Source organism: Tachyglossus aculeatus, chromosome 1 (genome assembly GCF_015852505.1).
Source record: "Tachyglossus aculeatus isolate mTacAcu1 chromosome 1, mTacAcu1.pri, whole genome shotgun sequence".
NCBI classification, from domain to species: Eukaryota; Metazoa; Chordata; class Mammalia; order Monotremata; family Tachyglossidae; genus Tachyglossus; species Tachyglossus aculeatus.
In genome coordinates, this window is record NC_052066.1 from 167,841,336 (window position 1) to 167,855,751 (window position 14,416).

At 43.3% G+C, this 14,416-nt stretch overlaps 1 protein-coding gene across 1 annotated transcript in view; it reads right to left on the bottom strand.

Moving 5' to 3' along the window:
* The window catches only part of NRXN3 (neurexin 3), a 1,831,517-nt gene that overhangs the window by 982,176 nt on the left and 834,925 nt on the right, over positions 1 to 14,416 (bottom strand). The window contains 3 exon segments of the mRNA XM_038743538.1: positions 748 to 938; positions 1,795 to 2,176; positions 11,843 to 11,962. Coding sequence (XP_038599466.1) covers positions 748 to 938; positions 1,795 to 2,176; positions 11,843 to 11,962 — 693 coding nt within the window.

Here is a 14,416-nt window from a genome sequence, read left to right on the forward strand (position 1 = left end):
GGTAGACCAGTGCTTCCCTCACCTTCAGGGACCTTCTAAAGAGATCACAGTTCCTCCAGGAGGCTTTCCCTGATTAATCTCTTATTTCCCCTTCGTATTCACTTCCCGTCTGCCACTTGGGCACTTCAACATCACCTATGAATCAAAGTAGTTCACACCCCTGACCGTTAGCCTTTTTGGACATATCTTTAAACTGTGTTGCTTCTCGCTATCTGTAATTTATTTTGTTTGTTTGAGGGGAGCAATCACCTCTAGTAAAACTCTATAATACTCACCAAAGCATTTAGTTTAGGGCTCTGCATAGAATAAAAGTTTTCAATGAATATTACTGAGGGATCTGGGGGTGAGGGGGATAAAGGTGTGGCCCCCAAAATCCACTGAAAGATTACCTCAGACTCTCTGAAGTAAGTGGCTTGAGGAAGGATAGCTAATGGGAAATTTATCAGGCAGTTATGCAGAGGGTTGTCAGCTACAGGAATTTCACTTCTGGTTATCAAAAAACAAAGGGACCCTGGGATAGTTAGGGCTCTCTCAGGGTCTCTGGGAGAGAAGTCTTGGTTTCTGGCATTGAGGGACCTGAAGTTGCAAGCAGGCAGAGCTGCAGAGGAAGTGGTCAACAAGGACCATGTGAAAGCCCTGCTTTTCCATCCTGAACTGTTTTGTTGTTAGCTGTGCAAGTGAGAACAACTTCTAGCTTCTGCTTCCAGTCACTCAATAACAAGGCCGAACAACAATCCCTCAGTTTACCTTTAAGATCCAGATTTTTGGCACCATTGATAACCTGAGTGACCACCTTGGTATCCACCTTCAGGCTGTGGGTATTGCTATTGTCCCGGGTAATTACCACGTTATGCCATTGGTTGTCATTCAGAGGCCGCTCACTATTGCCCTTGATGACATTGGGACCATTCCCAAGGTCAAATACATAGTGTATGTACCTGTAATGGACAAGACACAAAAACAGCATTTTCAGTTCAGAGATTACACGTGGGATTCCAATGCACAAACCTTATCATTGGAGTCACAGATACCTCTTCAAGACACATCTATTGGGATATGAACTCTTGGGATATTTTCTTATCAAAGGCATTTACAAAAACAAAATTCATTCATTACTTGTTCTGAGCAAGGTTTTGAAGGACTTCACAGACAAGCCACAGAAAACTGCCAGGAAGTACCATCCTTTATTTAGAGGCAGAGAAATTAAAAACCTAATGAAACAAAGGTTTGGTGACATAGCGACCCTGGAGCTGGCAATGGATTGAACCAGTGTATCCAGGCAGCAGTGGAATTCCATGCAGATACACCAAGCTTCCCTGAGTTAGAAGTCTAGGATAGGACTGGAGACAGTGGGAAGGAGGAGGGGAAAACAAGGCCAAAGTGTTAGTGGCTCCTTTGGGCTAAGTGCTCACTTTTCCCTTTCCAATATGTCCGAACATGGACTGTGTTCAACCTAATTAGCTTCTATTTATCCAGTCCTTAGTGCAGTGCCTGGCAAGTAGTGAAGGCTTAACAGGTACCATTAAAAAAAACAAAACCTTGGGATGACCAATTGCTGATTGTGACCTCTTGCATTTATTATTTAGGAATACATAAGTTCCCCAACATCCAAAACTGAGTCAGAGGAAATGCCAAAAATTAAACTCAAAAATCCCTCCACCTCCCACCTCCAACTTTTTAGTCCATGGAGCACTTGACAGTGGGATGGCCCTCTAAATTCAGGACTTGGTTACCAATTTCTGTTTTAGGGTGAGGAGAAAGCCGAGTGGTTCCCCCCTTTATCCAAGCACGTACCCCTTGACAAGTTCGACAGCGATAAAGTCATTGCCATCCCCACTGTTAAAGAGGATGAAGCCATCAGCCGAGGTGGTCTTGAACTGGAAGAAGAGGTGCATGGAGGTGTAGGCCTGCAGAGTGGCCAGGCTCAGGTAGCTGCTCTTGGTCTTGAAGGTGACAGGGTCGGCAATGATGTGGCGAAGGCCAAAGCGGGCCTTCAGCTCACAGTAGTCAATGTCGCCATTTTTGCACAAGTCGATGTAGAGCAGTCCATTGAACATGAGGCTCTGTAAGTGGCCAATGAAGCTGGATGGGATAACTGAGATGTAACGCTTCTCTGTCATGATTCCTGTCTCGATGTTGTGGAACTCCAAACGGGTGTGGTCGCCCACCATTGTACCTGGTGGGAACAAAAAGAAAAGGGAACAGAGAAAAGGGGAAAAGGTTGAACCCTTTGGAATCTAGTGGCAGCCCATAATACCTATAATAGTAATGACAATTGTTAAGAGCTTATTCTATGTCAAGCATTGTGTTAAACACTGAAGTAGATATGATACGATCAGATAAGGAACAGTCCCTGTGCCACATGGGATTCAAAGTCTAAGGGGAGGCAAGGTAATCAATCTTATTTCTACAGACGAAGAAACTGAACCTCAGAGCCAAGTCAAGTGACTTCCCCAAGGTCACGCAGAAGGCAACTAGAGGAGACCGAATTAGAACCCAGGTCTGACAATTCCACATCCCGTGCCCTTCACACTAAGTTACACTGCTTCTCAATTTAAAATATGCGGGATTGCGGTGAACAGAACAAGCTTGAGATTTAGGTTCTAGTGTGGCCTAGTGGGCATGGGAGTCGGAAGACCTGGGTTCCAATCCGGTCCTGCCACTTGGCTGTTCTGTGACCTTGGTATCTCTTGGGTGCCTCGGGTTCCTTATCTACAAAATGGCCCTAACTGTGGCAGCACAAGCACATGGGAACTGAGGTGAAATGCAAACTAATTCCAAAATGATGGATGAAAGCCTTCATGTACTGTATGGGAAGGACAGAGTAGAATGGGAGTAGCCAGGGAATGGAAGAAGAGGGTTTCTCTGACCACCAAATAGAGTCAACGGGGAAATAAAACACATCCATTTTACTTCCAATGAAGTAAAAGTTGGCTACTCCAGTGTGAATCCTCTATGACTCAATTATAAATATATTAATGCAACTACATTGCTCATCTATAATTCACTGAATGCACAATTCTGAGTAATTTTGGTAAAAATAGAGTATCTGACCTTGAGTCAGGAATCAGTCCCCCATTTACAACACTGCTGTTGCTGGTTCCAGCTTTCTACACTTTGACTTCTCAGAAATGATGGTGTTGTGTTCCAAGGACTGCCTGAACCCAGCTTAATTTATGCCCGTGGGTGAAAACTAGAAAGGGAAGTGACTACTTACCAAAACCAGTCGCCAGTCAGACCCAGAATCTCGGCACTGTGTACAGTAGAGGCAGCTCTCCTAGGGATTATGGATTCAATACTACCACCTAAATTATTATCTTTGCTTATCCAACACCCTACTTTCAGAGTCCTTTCATTACATACCCCACAGCAGAAAGTCAGAAAAGCATGAAAACAGAAAGCTCAATAAATATCACTGATTGATTGATGCATTAGGAAGCTGCAATAGATATCCAAGGTAACTCAGGACTCACACACTAAAGATCTGCCCCTCAAACCCTTAGCCACCCTTTGTATAGGGAAAAGCACACCTGATCACAAAAATTCAGTAGAAATCTATTTAGTTCTTCCTCCAGGAGCAAACTGATAAATAGGATTTCTAGACCAAGACTTCTAAATTCCAGAGAAGCACTGATCCACTGCAGTAAACTGGTTTTCACATTGAGATAGCCCACTCTAGAAAATGCAGCCCCAAACTCAAATTTGACTAGGCCACTGTTTTGCCAAACCAAAGCCAAACCAGAGTATCTCTGTGGCAAGCCTACCTATTCCATGCGCATCTATCAAGTCTGGGGCCGGTATTTTGGGATAATGAATAGTAATTTGCTGCTCAGTAAGGAAGGCTGAAGTCTAAAATAAGAAATTTATGATGGTTAGCTATCTCTTGGAAAAAAAAGTTGCAATAGGATAAAAATCCAAATACAGATAAATCAATCAAAAAGCATTCATTCAATCATTCTTTGAACAAATACAATTTCTTAGGAAATTTCAGTTGAGCAAAATCTCTTTTCATTCAAAGGTAATTTTCAAGGAATTAGAATGAAATAGCTTGGATTCCTAACTGCTGCAAAATAAGAATCACTTCTAAGTTTATGGGGCAAAATTCTTCCAAGAAATAGAAAGCACATAGAAAGCACTCAAATACCATAGTAACCTCATGTGTAATGAAAATGGAGAGCAATGAATTAACCCCCAACTCCCTGATACCATTTTCCTCACCTTCTCTAAAATGTCCCACCTTCATATATCAACCACTAATGTTCTCGGGTTTAAAAATTAGTCAAGTTTAAAAATAGATTAGACACAAATATTACATACTTACACCTCTTCTTTCTATGGTCTTTGGTTTCCTTTGTAAAGAAATTTGTTCTTGTGGGAATTCAATGAATTTGCTGCTGAAAGACTTATACTAGTATTAATAATTGTATTTGTTAAGGCCTTACTATGTGCCAACCACTGTACTAAGCACTGGGGGAGGTAATGGATAATCTGGTTGGACACAGTTTCTGTCCCACATGGGGCTCACAATCTAAGGTGGAAAGAGAACAGGTTTTGAACCCCATTTTACAGAAGAGGAAACTGAAGTGCAGAGCAATTAAGTGATTTGCCCAAGATCACATAATAAGACAAATTGTGTAGCTGGGATTAGAACTCAGATTTTCAGCCTTCTAGGTTTATGTTGTTTTCCCTAGGCCATGCAGTACCACCTATGCTATCAACAAGGGGATTAGTTATGAAAAGAGAGAAGGAATGGGGAGAAGAGCTCAATGAATGGTACTAATAAACAAAGACAAGACCAATTACATTTCTGTGATGGTTTTTTTTAGAAGGATTGGCAGAGCCACAAACATTCTTTTTGCAGTCTCACATTTCCTCCTGTCTTCAGGACATCTCAACTTGGAGGAACTGCTGACACCTCCAACTTAGCATGTCCAAAACTCATCTTCCCATCCAAATACTGTGCTCCCCAAAACATTCTTATCACTGTAGACAGCATCACCTTCTCCCTGTCTCACAAGCCTGTAACCTTGGCATCAACCTCAAATAATCTCTCATTCAATCCACACATTCAATCTATCACAATATTCTGTTGTGTTCTGTATAATATTCTGTTATACCTTCACAACACAGCTAAAATCTGCCTTTTCCTCTCCATCCAAGCACCCATCATTTCCCACCTTCTGTACTGCATCAACCTCCTCACTGACCACCCTGACTCCTGTTTCTAGCTCCTCTAATCCCTACTCTACTGCCCTGATCATTTTTCTGAAAAACCATTCAACCCATATGCCCCCACTCCTTAGAAACCTCCAGTAGTTGCCCATCCACCTCTGTATCAAACAGAAATTCCTTTCCAAGAGCTTTAAGGCACTCAATCTACCCACTCCCTCCTCCCTCACCAATCTACTACAACCCAAATTACACACATTCCTCTCTTCTAACCCAAACCTACTTTCTGAACCTCAATCTCATCTGTATAGCTGCTGAACCCATATCTACATTCTCCCATGGGCCTGGAACTCCCTCCCTCTTCACATCTGACAGGTCAACATTCTCCCCACCTCCAAATCTCTCTAAAAATCCACATCTCCTATAAGAGGCATGATGGATTTGAACTAGTGAGATATGGTAATAAAAGACAAAATTAATCTTGCTCTACACAAAGAGAGAGATGAGGATGACTTCTGGATGTTGAGGTTGAGGAGACATAAATAATGAGTAAGAAAAGCTTTAAATTTGGAGAGACTATTCATGAAGGGGACAAATGGGGAGATTGGGGAGGTCTAAAATGATGAGAGCCAAAACAGGGTGAAAGGTGTGAAAAACAGGATTCACTTTTTCAGTAGTAGTAATAATAGTATTAATTTAGCACCTTGTGGACAAGGAACAAATCAATTTGTTACTTTGTACTTACTCTTATTTTAAAATGGTATTTGTCAACCGTTTACTAATGTGTACTAAGTGCTGAGGTAGACACAAGCTAATCAGATTGGACACAGTCCATGTCCTACAAAGGGCTCATAATATTAATCCCCATTTTACAGATGAGGTACTTCCCAAGCATTTAGTACAGTGCACCACACCAAGTGGGTGCTGAGTAAAAGCTGCTGCTACTACTATGAGTAATGTGCACAAAGCGATTAATCAGGGGTACTTACTGAGCACTTACTGCATGTAGAGGGCTGTACTAAGTGCTTGAGAATCAGCATGGCCTAATGGAGAGAGCACAGTCCCCTGTCTGCTGTGTGACCTTGGGCAAGTGATGCAACTTCTCTGTGCCTCAGTTTCCTCATCTGTAAAATGGAGATTCAATACCTGTTCTCCCTTGTTCTTAGACTGTGAGCCCTATGTGGGTCACAAATGGCATCTGGTGTGACTATCTTGTATGTACCCCAGCACTTAGTACAGTGTTTGGCATATAGTAAGTGGTTTACAAATATCACAATTATTATTTCTGGGAGAGTGCAATTCAGGAGGTAGACACAATACAGTTCATGTAGCAGGGGAGACAGACGTTAAAATAAATTGCAGGTGTGGGTAATGGTGGACCCCACAGGGTAGAAGGATATGTACATAATTGCCAAGAATGACTTTCAAGTCTACAACTCCAAATCCAACTTCTTTCCTCCTTTGCTGTTTCACATTTCCTACGGTCCTCAGGACACTTAATAATAATAATAATAATAATGACATTTATTAAGCGCTTACTATGTGCAAAGCACTGTTCTAAGCACTGGGGAGGTTACAAGGTGATCAGGTTGTCCCACGGGGGGCTCACAAACTTAATCCCCATTTTACATATGAGGTAACTGAGGCCCAGAGAAGCAGAGTGACTTGCCCAAAGTCACCCAGCTGACAAGTGGCGGAGCTGGGATTTGAACCTATGACCTCTGACTCCAAAGCCTGGGCTCTTTCCATTGAGCCACGCTGCTTCCCACTTCTACTTGAATACCCCGCTGACACCTTAAACTTATTATGTCCAGAACAAAATTACTCGTCTTCCCACCCAAACCCTGCCTTCCTCATGGCTTTTCCATCACTGGGGACAATATCACCATCCATCTCACAAGCCCATCTCTTGATTCTCCGCTCCTCTGCCGCTAATCTCCTCACCGTGCCTCATTCTCACCTGTCCCGCCGTCAACCCCTGGTCCACGTCATCTCCCTGGCCTGGAATGCCCTCCCACCCCACATCCGCCAACGTAGCTCTCTTCCTCCCTTCAAGGCCCTACTGAGAGCTCACCTCCTCCAGGAGGCCTTCCCAGACTGAGCCCCCTCCTTCCTCTCCCCCTCCTCCCCCTCTCCATTCCCCCCACCTTACCTCCTTCCCTTCCCCACAGCACCTGTATATATGTTTGTACGTATTTATTACTCTATTTATTTTACTTGTACATAGCTATTCTATTTATTTTATTTTGTTAATATGTTTTGTTTTGTTCTCTGTCTCCCCCTTCTAGACTGTGAGCCCACTGTTGGGTAGGGACCGTCTCTATATGTTGCCAACTTGTACTTCCCAAGTGCTTAGTACAGTGCTCTGCACACAGTAAGTGCTCAATAAATATGATTGATTGATTGATTCATCTCCTGTCACTGTACCCGCATATTCAGTCTGTCTCCAAATACTGCTAGTTCTAATTTCACAACATCTCTAAATTCCAACCGTTCCTATCCAAGCTGCTACCCTGTTGGAAAAATATACTTAATTGAACCTCGACGACTCCATCAACCTCCTTGCTCACATCCCTGCCTTCAACAATAACAATAATGATGGTACTGGTTAAGTGCTTACTGTGTGCCAGGCACTGTACTTCTCTTCCCCATCCTGTCTATATTATCTGCTGCTTAGATTAAAATCATTCTGTGTATTTCTCCCCAGTTCTCAAATACCTCCAAAAGTTGCCCATGCACTCTGTTTCAAATGGAAACTCCTTACCATCATCTATAAAATACTCCAACAGCTCTCTTCCTCCTACTAAACCTAGCTCAACTCCCACTACAATGAAGCCCACATTCTTTGCTCCTCTAACAATATAACTGACAGGATTCTGTGTAACTGAATATCTAGATTGAAGGGATATGAGTCAAGAATTATGCCAAAGTTCCAGGCCAGCGGGACAGGGAAAGTGATGGGAAAGTCTGGAGGAGAAGACAGTTTGAGTGAAGAAGATGAAGAGTTCTTTTTTGGACATATTAAATTTGGGGTTTTGGCATCCAAGTGGAGATGTGCTGAAGGGAAGAGGACATCCAAAACTGAAGGGAAGGAGAGAGGTAGATTTGGGAGTCTACATAGAGATGGCAATTGAAGCAGTGGGAGTGGATGAGTTCTCAAGGCAGTGGGTATAAATGGAGAACAGCAGGGGACCCAGAACTAAGCCTCGAGGGTCCCCTGAGAGCGAGAGGCAGAGGAAAATCTGGTGAAAGATACCAAAAAGGAGCAGCTCTAGAGGTAGAAGAAAAGCCAAAGGAGGGCAGTATCAGTGAAATCATGGTTAGATGGTGTTTCCAGAAGCCTGCTGGGAGCTCTGGGAAAGAAATACATGGGTGAGATATAGAGACAACCCCTGACTCCCAAAGGTCTCAGAATCTAAGATTGGTTAGGAGTTTGGAAGCAGACACCCAAGGAATGTTGCCACTCGAGTCCTTCCCAGACAGGAGCAGGGGCTGCTTGGAGTCTCACAAATGACTCTTGTCCCTGCCTTCCCGTCTGTCTGCAAACCTTCCTTGATCAGCTTTGCCAAACCACAAATATTCCCTGACTCCAAACCCTCCAAAAAGCCATTGTCCACAAGAGGCATCCCCTAACTTGAGTCTTGAATTTATAAATCAGCTTATATTGAAAGCCTAAGAGTGAGTGAATCACTTTTAAAAGCAGCGTTCCTATTATGATTAATTTCCTTTGATGCTGGGTAAAGCACTGAAGCAATCCACCACATCTTTGTGGGAATAGGGGCTCCCTCTGGTATCCCGGACATTATTTATGAAATCTTGCCAAAAGGTCCTGGGAGAGCAGAATCCTGGCTCCAACCAGGGATTAGTGAAAACCCACCACTCTTTAATATTATTGGGATTTTGGCATTGTTTTCATTGCTTAACTTTATGAAAGTGGACTGTAATTACAACATGCTCTAAAACCTTAACATATAAAAAAAAAATTGAGAACAATTCCCAACAAAATGGCTCTTTTCTCCTTCAGACCTTATTTTTGTTCTCGCTTGGCTTCTCCCATCAGCAGCCCAGTAGGGGGTAAGCCCTGAGTAGGCTACAGATGAAAGAGCTTTATTAACTTCAAACACCCAATTACTCTCTGACATGGGCATTGCGTGGTTTGGCACGGATTTTTAATTATTAGGCCTAACTGAAAGCCTAATTAAAAATTACCTTTATTTCACTGTTTCTGGAAAGACTATTGAGGTGGGGAATACGCAGAACATTAATGTCGGTATAAGAGTCTGCGGTTTCCTATTTACGAGAATGGTTTACAGAGTACAGATGTTCAAATTAGTCAGTACTCCTGTCTTCCTTTTAGAGGGAGAGACGAGGTGCGTCTGCCACCCTGTGGCCACCAGTACAACTCTGCAGGGAAGGAATTAATGGAAAGGAATGAGGCAACTTGGAATAACCTAATAATAATAATAATAGTGATAATAACGATAATGACGGCATTTGATATGCACTTACTATGTGCCAAGGAACCATCATTGTGCACTGTGGGCTAAGCGTTGAGATTATTTTGAACCCCTAATTTACAGGGGACCGCAGGGCCCACTCAGGGGATTGGGCCACTCTAGGAAGTGTCCTGGGTAATCTACTGTGGGTAAATTAGTTCTGAAGGGAGGGGAGAGGCCAGAATGACTTCCAATTTGTGGTTTCTTAATGGGCTGTTAAGAAGAGGGACCAAGAGAGAACTGTTTCACCCAAATGCCTCTGAGATGCCCTTACCCCACCAGAATTGTCCCAGGAGTCCAAGGCAAGAAATCAAGCAACCTGGCCCCCCAGGAGGTTGTTAGCCCAGGGTAGGACTTATTAGGTAGTCCCAGGACAGCCTGAGCCCCTAGGCCAGTGACCCTCCCCACCCCTGCAGTGCTGGAGAAGGGTTTGGGGTAAAGGTCACATTGCCCAGTCTCTCTCACTGACATAGAATTTCCCCTGCACGTGACATTCTTGTTTCCATACGTACAATCACACATCCAAAACTAATTTTAGCTATGCCACCCTGAGACTCACCAAAGGTCCACCCAGGTAAATATTCTATTCTGACAATGGCACCAAAATATTTGGAAAAACTACAATAGCTACCTTCCCTAACATCCATCCTCATGGATATGGCCATACCTTTTAACATGCACAGTTGTAACCTCTTACTGTGAGCCCCATGTGGGACAGGGACTGTATCCAATCTTATTTACTTGTATCTTCCCCAGTGCTTAGAATAGTGTTTGACATGTAGCATGCGCATAACAAATTCCATAATAATAAATACAAATCTAGCAGTTCTAAACTTCACATTCCCTTTGATTCCCTCTATATCCACAGCTTCCTTCAAGTGACGCATTAAGGATCACTCATCCAGAAATCAGTTGTCCTTGAACTTTGTGTTATTTTCAGCTTGAACAACTTTTTGAAATAATAAATTATAAATAAATTTCAAACGCCTCCATCTTCAGCAAGTGCCTCCTCCATCTGGTGTTGTGGTTTGGTGAACAACAATTCCCTGTTTTCCCTGTCACATGCTGTAACCCACTCTCGTCAGCTTGGAACTCCCTCTCTCCCAACATCAGTCAGGCCACAGCCCCACACTCATTTAAATCCCCCCCTAGAATCCCACCTCCTTCAACAAACTTTCCCCAATTCATTTCCCAGCAACCTGAGTCCACAGATTATTCCTTCAGCTATCTCTATCATTTAAAAAATATATTTGTTTGGGAAATGTTATAAATATTTTTATGCTTTGCCTTCCCCATTAGAATGCAAACTTCTTTTCTCTAATGGTACATTTTAAGCGCTTATTATGTGCCAAGTTACTATTTCTGCAACCACAGCTAGGTGTGGGAAATGGGGTAGATGATGATAATAATAATGATAATTGCGGTATTTGTTAAGCACTTAATATGTTCCAGGCACTGTGCTAAGCTCTGAGGTAGATACAAGCCAGTTGGGTTGGACACAGTCCCTGTCCCTCATGGAGCTCACTGTCTCAATCCCCATTTTACTGATGAGGTAACTGAGGCCCAGAGAAGTAAAGTGACTTGCCAAGGTCACACAGCAGACAAGTGGCAGAACCAGGATTAGAACCAATGACCTTCTGGGTCCCAGGCCTGTGTTCTATCCATGAGGCCATGCATACAAGTCAATTGGGTTGGACACGGGCTCCACCCCACATGGGGCTCACAGTCTAGGTAGGAGGGAGTAGGATTTAATTACCATTTTACAGGTGAGGTAACTGACATAATGGAGAAGTAGTTTGGCCAAGGCCACAAAGAAGACAAGTGTAGAACCCAGAGGGGAGAAGAACTCAGGTCCTCTGACTCCCAGCTCTTTCCTCTTTTGACTAAACCATGTTGTCATTTGGTTATTTTGAATGTGCCCGGAGCCCAGTACGGTGCACTGCACCAAATTGATACTCAATAAATACTACTACTACTCCCGGCCCAAATCTCCACTTTTTGCATTCCGAAGTGATCTTATCTAACAGTTACACTCTCTATGACAACAGCTACATGTGGGAAAAGAGGGATTCGAAGTTTGTATCAGAAACCTAGACAATGGCCAAGGAACAGAGACCAAACTCCAGAAGTAGTATTGGGTGAGGGGAAAAAAAAAAGAAAAATTGCATCACACTCACCCTCAGCCACATCGTCATCCACGGTCAGCTTCAGGCTCTTCCCTCTCCGCACCACCCGAACAGTGTGCCACTCGTTGTCATTGAGTTTCTGTCCAGCATAAAGGGTCTCGGGTCCTTTGCCTGAGGATGGTGGCAAGTATGAAAGTTAGGATCTGGCTCCCAGACAACCGTCTCAACAAGAGAATGGCCCAAACCACCATGGAATGCAATACAAGACTAAAGGTGAGAAGGAACTGGTCTCAAATGAGGGAAACCAAATGCTATAGATATTTCCACCATCATTTCCTTCTTCAGCAGACCCAGCTACAGGGAGCAACGTTTTGCTTCCTTACGATCAGTTGCATCCCTGCACAGCGTCTCTCAGAGATTCAAAGATGATTTATTGTGGTGGGGGGGGTGGGGGTGAGGACACAAAATTCTTGCTTTAATCAACTTTTTCGAAGTGGAAATCAACAAATTCTTCTGATACTTCCCAAGTCTATTCAGATCACTTGCCTCTCCCTCATAACTGCATTCCAAGCTGATTTGGTCTCAGCAAACCCACAGTGAAATCAGAAGGGTGCTTCGAAAACCAGAGCAATCTCGCCAAGTGCTGAAATCACCCCCAAGTTCCCTTCAACTGTGAAAAATTGGGGGTTGGCCGGTGATCCACCGAAAATAGCATACAGATTCATTTTAAAGAATGACTCTGTTCACAGTGATTCTGAAGAGAATGTGTTTGGCTCTGTGCCTACCCCACTTAATTCTCTTTTCCAAAACTATCCCCAACCTTAGCAAAGGAACTTGCAAGATGGAAACAGTCTGATTATCTCAATAACTGGTTAAGATGAAGCTCATCCAAATGCATTATTTTGAACCTGAGGTGTAGACCTTCTCCAAGTGTATTAGTAAAGTCACATGAGATTCAAGAACAGGTGAAAAGCCATAAAGTACAGCCTATTGTGAAAATCTCAGTGAAATAACCATTTTTAATGCTATTTGTTAAGCACTTACTATGCGCCAGACACTGTACTAAGCACTGGAGTAGATACAAAATAATCATTGATTGAGCTAACATTCATTTTAACAATCAATCAATTGTATTTATTGAGCGCATACTATATGCAGAGTACTGTATTAAGTGATTGGGAGAGGACAATATACCAGCATTGATAGACATGTTCTGTGCCCATGAGCTTGGCCTAGTGGAAAAAGTATGGGCCTGGGAGTCAGAGGACCTGGGTTCTAATCCTGGTTCTGTTGATTGCTTGCTGAGTGACCTTGGGCAAGTCACTTTACTTCTCTGAGCCTCAGTTACCTCATCTGTAAAATGAGGATTAAATTTCCCTCCCTGTAACTTAGACTCTGGGCCACATGTGGTACAAGGACTCTGTCCAACCTGATAAACTTGTATATACTCCAGATCTTAGAACAGTGCTCGACACACAAGCATTTAAGTACTATTTTTTTAAAAAGGTATTCATTTTGTAAATTTCATAATGTCAGCACTTCACCTGTGAAGGAATATTTAGAGCCACAGAGAACTTGATGGCAAACGGCCAATAGATGGAATGCTACAGATCAGATGTAACTCAGAGTGGCAGAGTTGTACGTCTGGTCTATTCAGAACAGGTCACGCAAACAAGGCACACACATATGAGGTTTGGAGAAGATTATGGAGCCAGGGAAGGATGAGGGGAAGTGAACTGATAGAGAGTGATAAAGGCAAGATTTAAATGCATTGGCAGAAGAGCCAGATGGTTTGGTAGCAGAGTGGGTGACTTTTGCACTTAATACTCCCATTGTTAAGAGGTTCCAGCCGCTCACACACCCACACCCATATTGTTCCTGCCAACAAACTAAAACTGAAATGGTGAATGGGTTGGCAATGGGTGGGTGGTGAAAGAAAATTCCACAACAAGACTGTCGAGCCCAGATTATTTCAGACAACGCTGAATGTGCACTGATCTGCTATAATGGTGCTTTTGGGGACTAGACATCAGAGAAAAAGTAAATAAAGGCAATGGGTTGGTGTAACTGCCTCACTGACAAAAACTTCATTTCTAGTCCTGGCATAAAGCAAGAGAAGGCAACTGCTGCATTAGCTGAAATAGGTTTAATCCTTCCTTTTAGATCAGATGGAGGAACCAGGAAGACTCATGAGTGGTGATTATTGGTGGAAAGATATAAAAACAATTAGGACCAGAACAGCTGAGCTATTCAGCATGGGGAAGGATGGTGGGGGCAGGGGTGGTGGTGCTTTTTTAGGATCTCGCAGAGCACATAAATAACTTGTACTGTAATTTTTCCAAACAAAATCCAGTCAGTTAAGTGATTCCTGGTTTTCACACACACCTAAGCCTTGGATCTCTGGAATAAGTAGGGCCTCAAAGAGGGTAGGAAAGCAGGACTCTATGGATGTGGTAGAAGCACAGGTTCAGGAAGAACTGCAGAATCCCAGAATGGGAAAATAGGAGGATGGGAACTGGGGAAAGAGTCAGCCCTTAGTCCCATGGGAGGAGGCCAGGGAGAGAGAGGAGTCCAGGAGGGAAGGAAAAAAGAGGCTCTGGCTGGGGTCCCTGGGCTTGGAGAAGT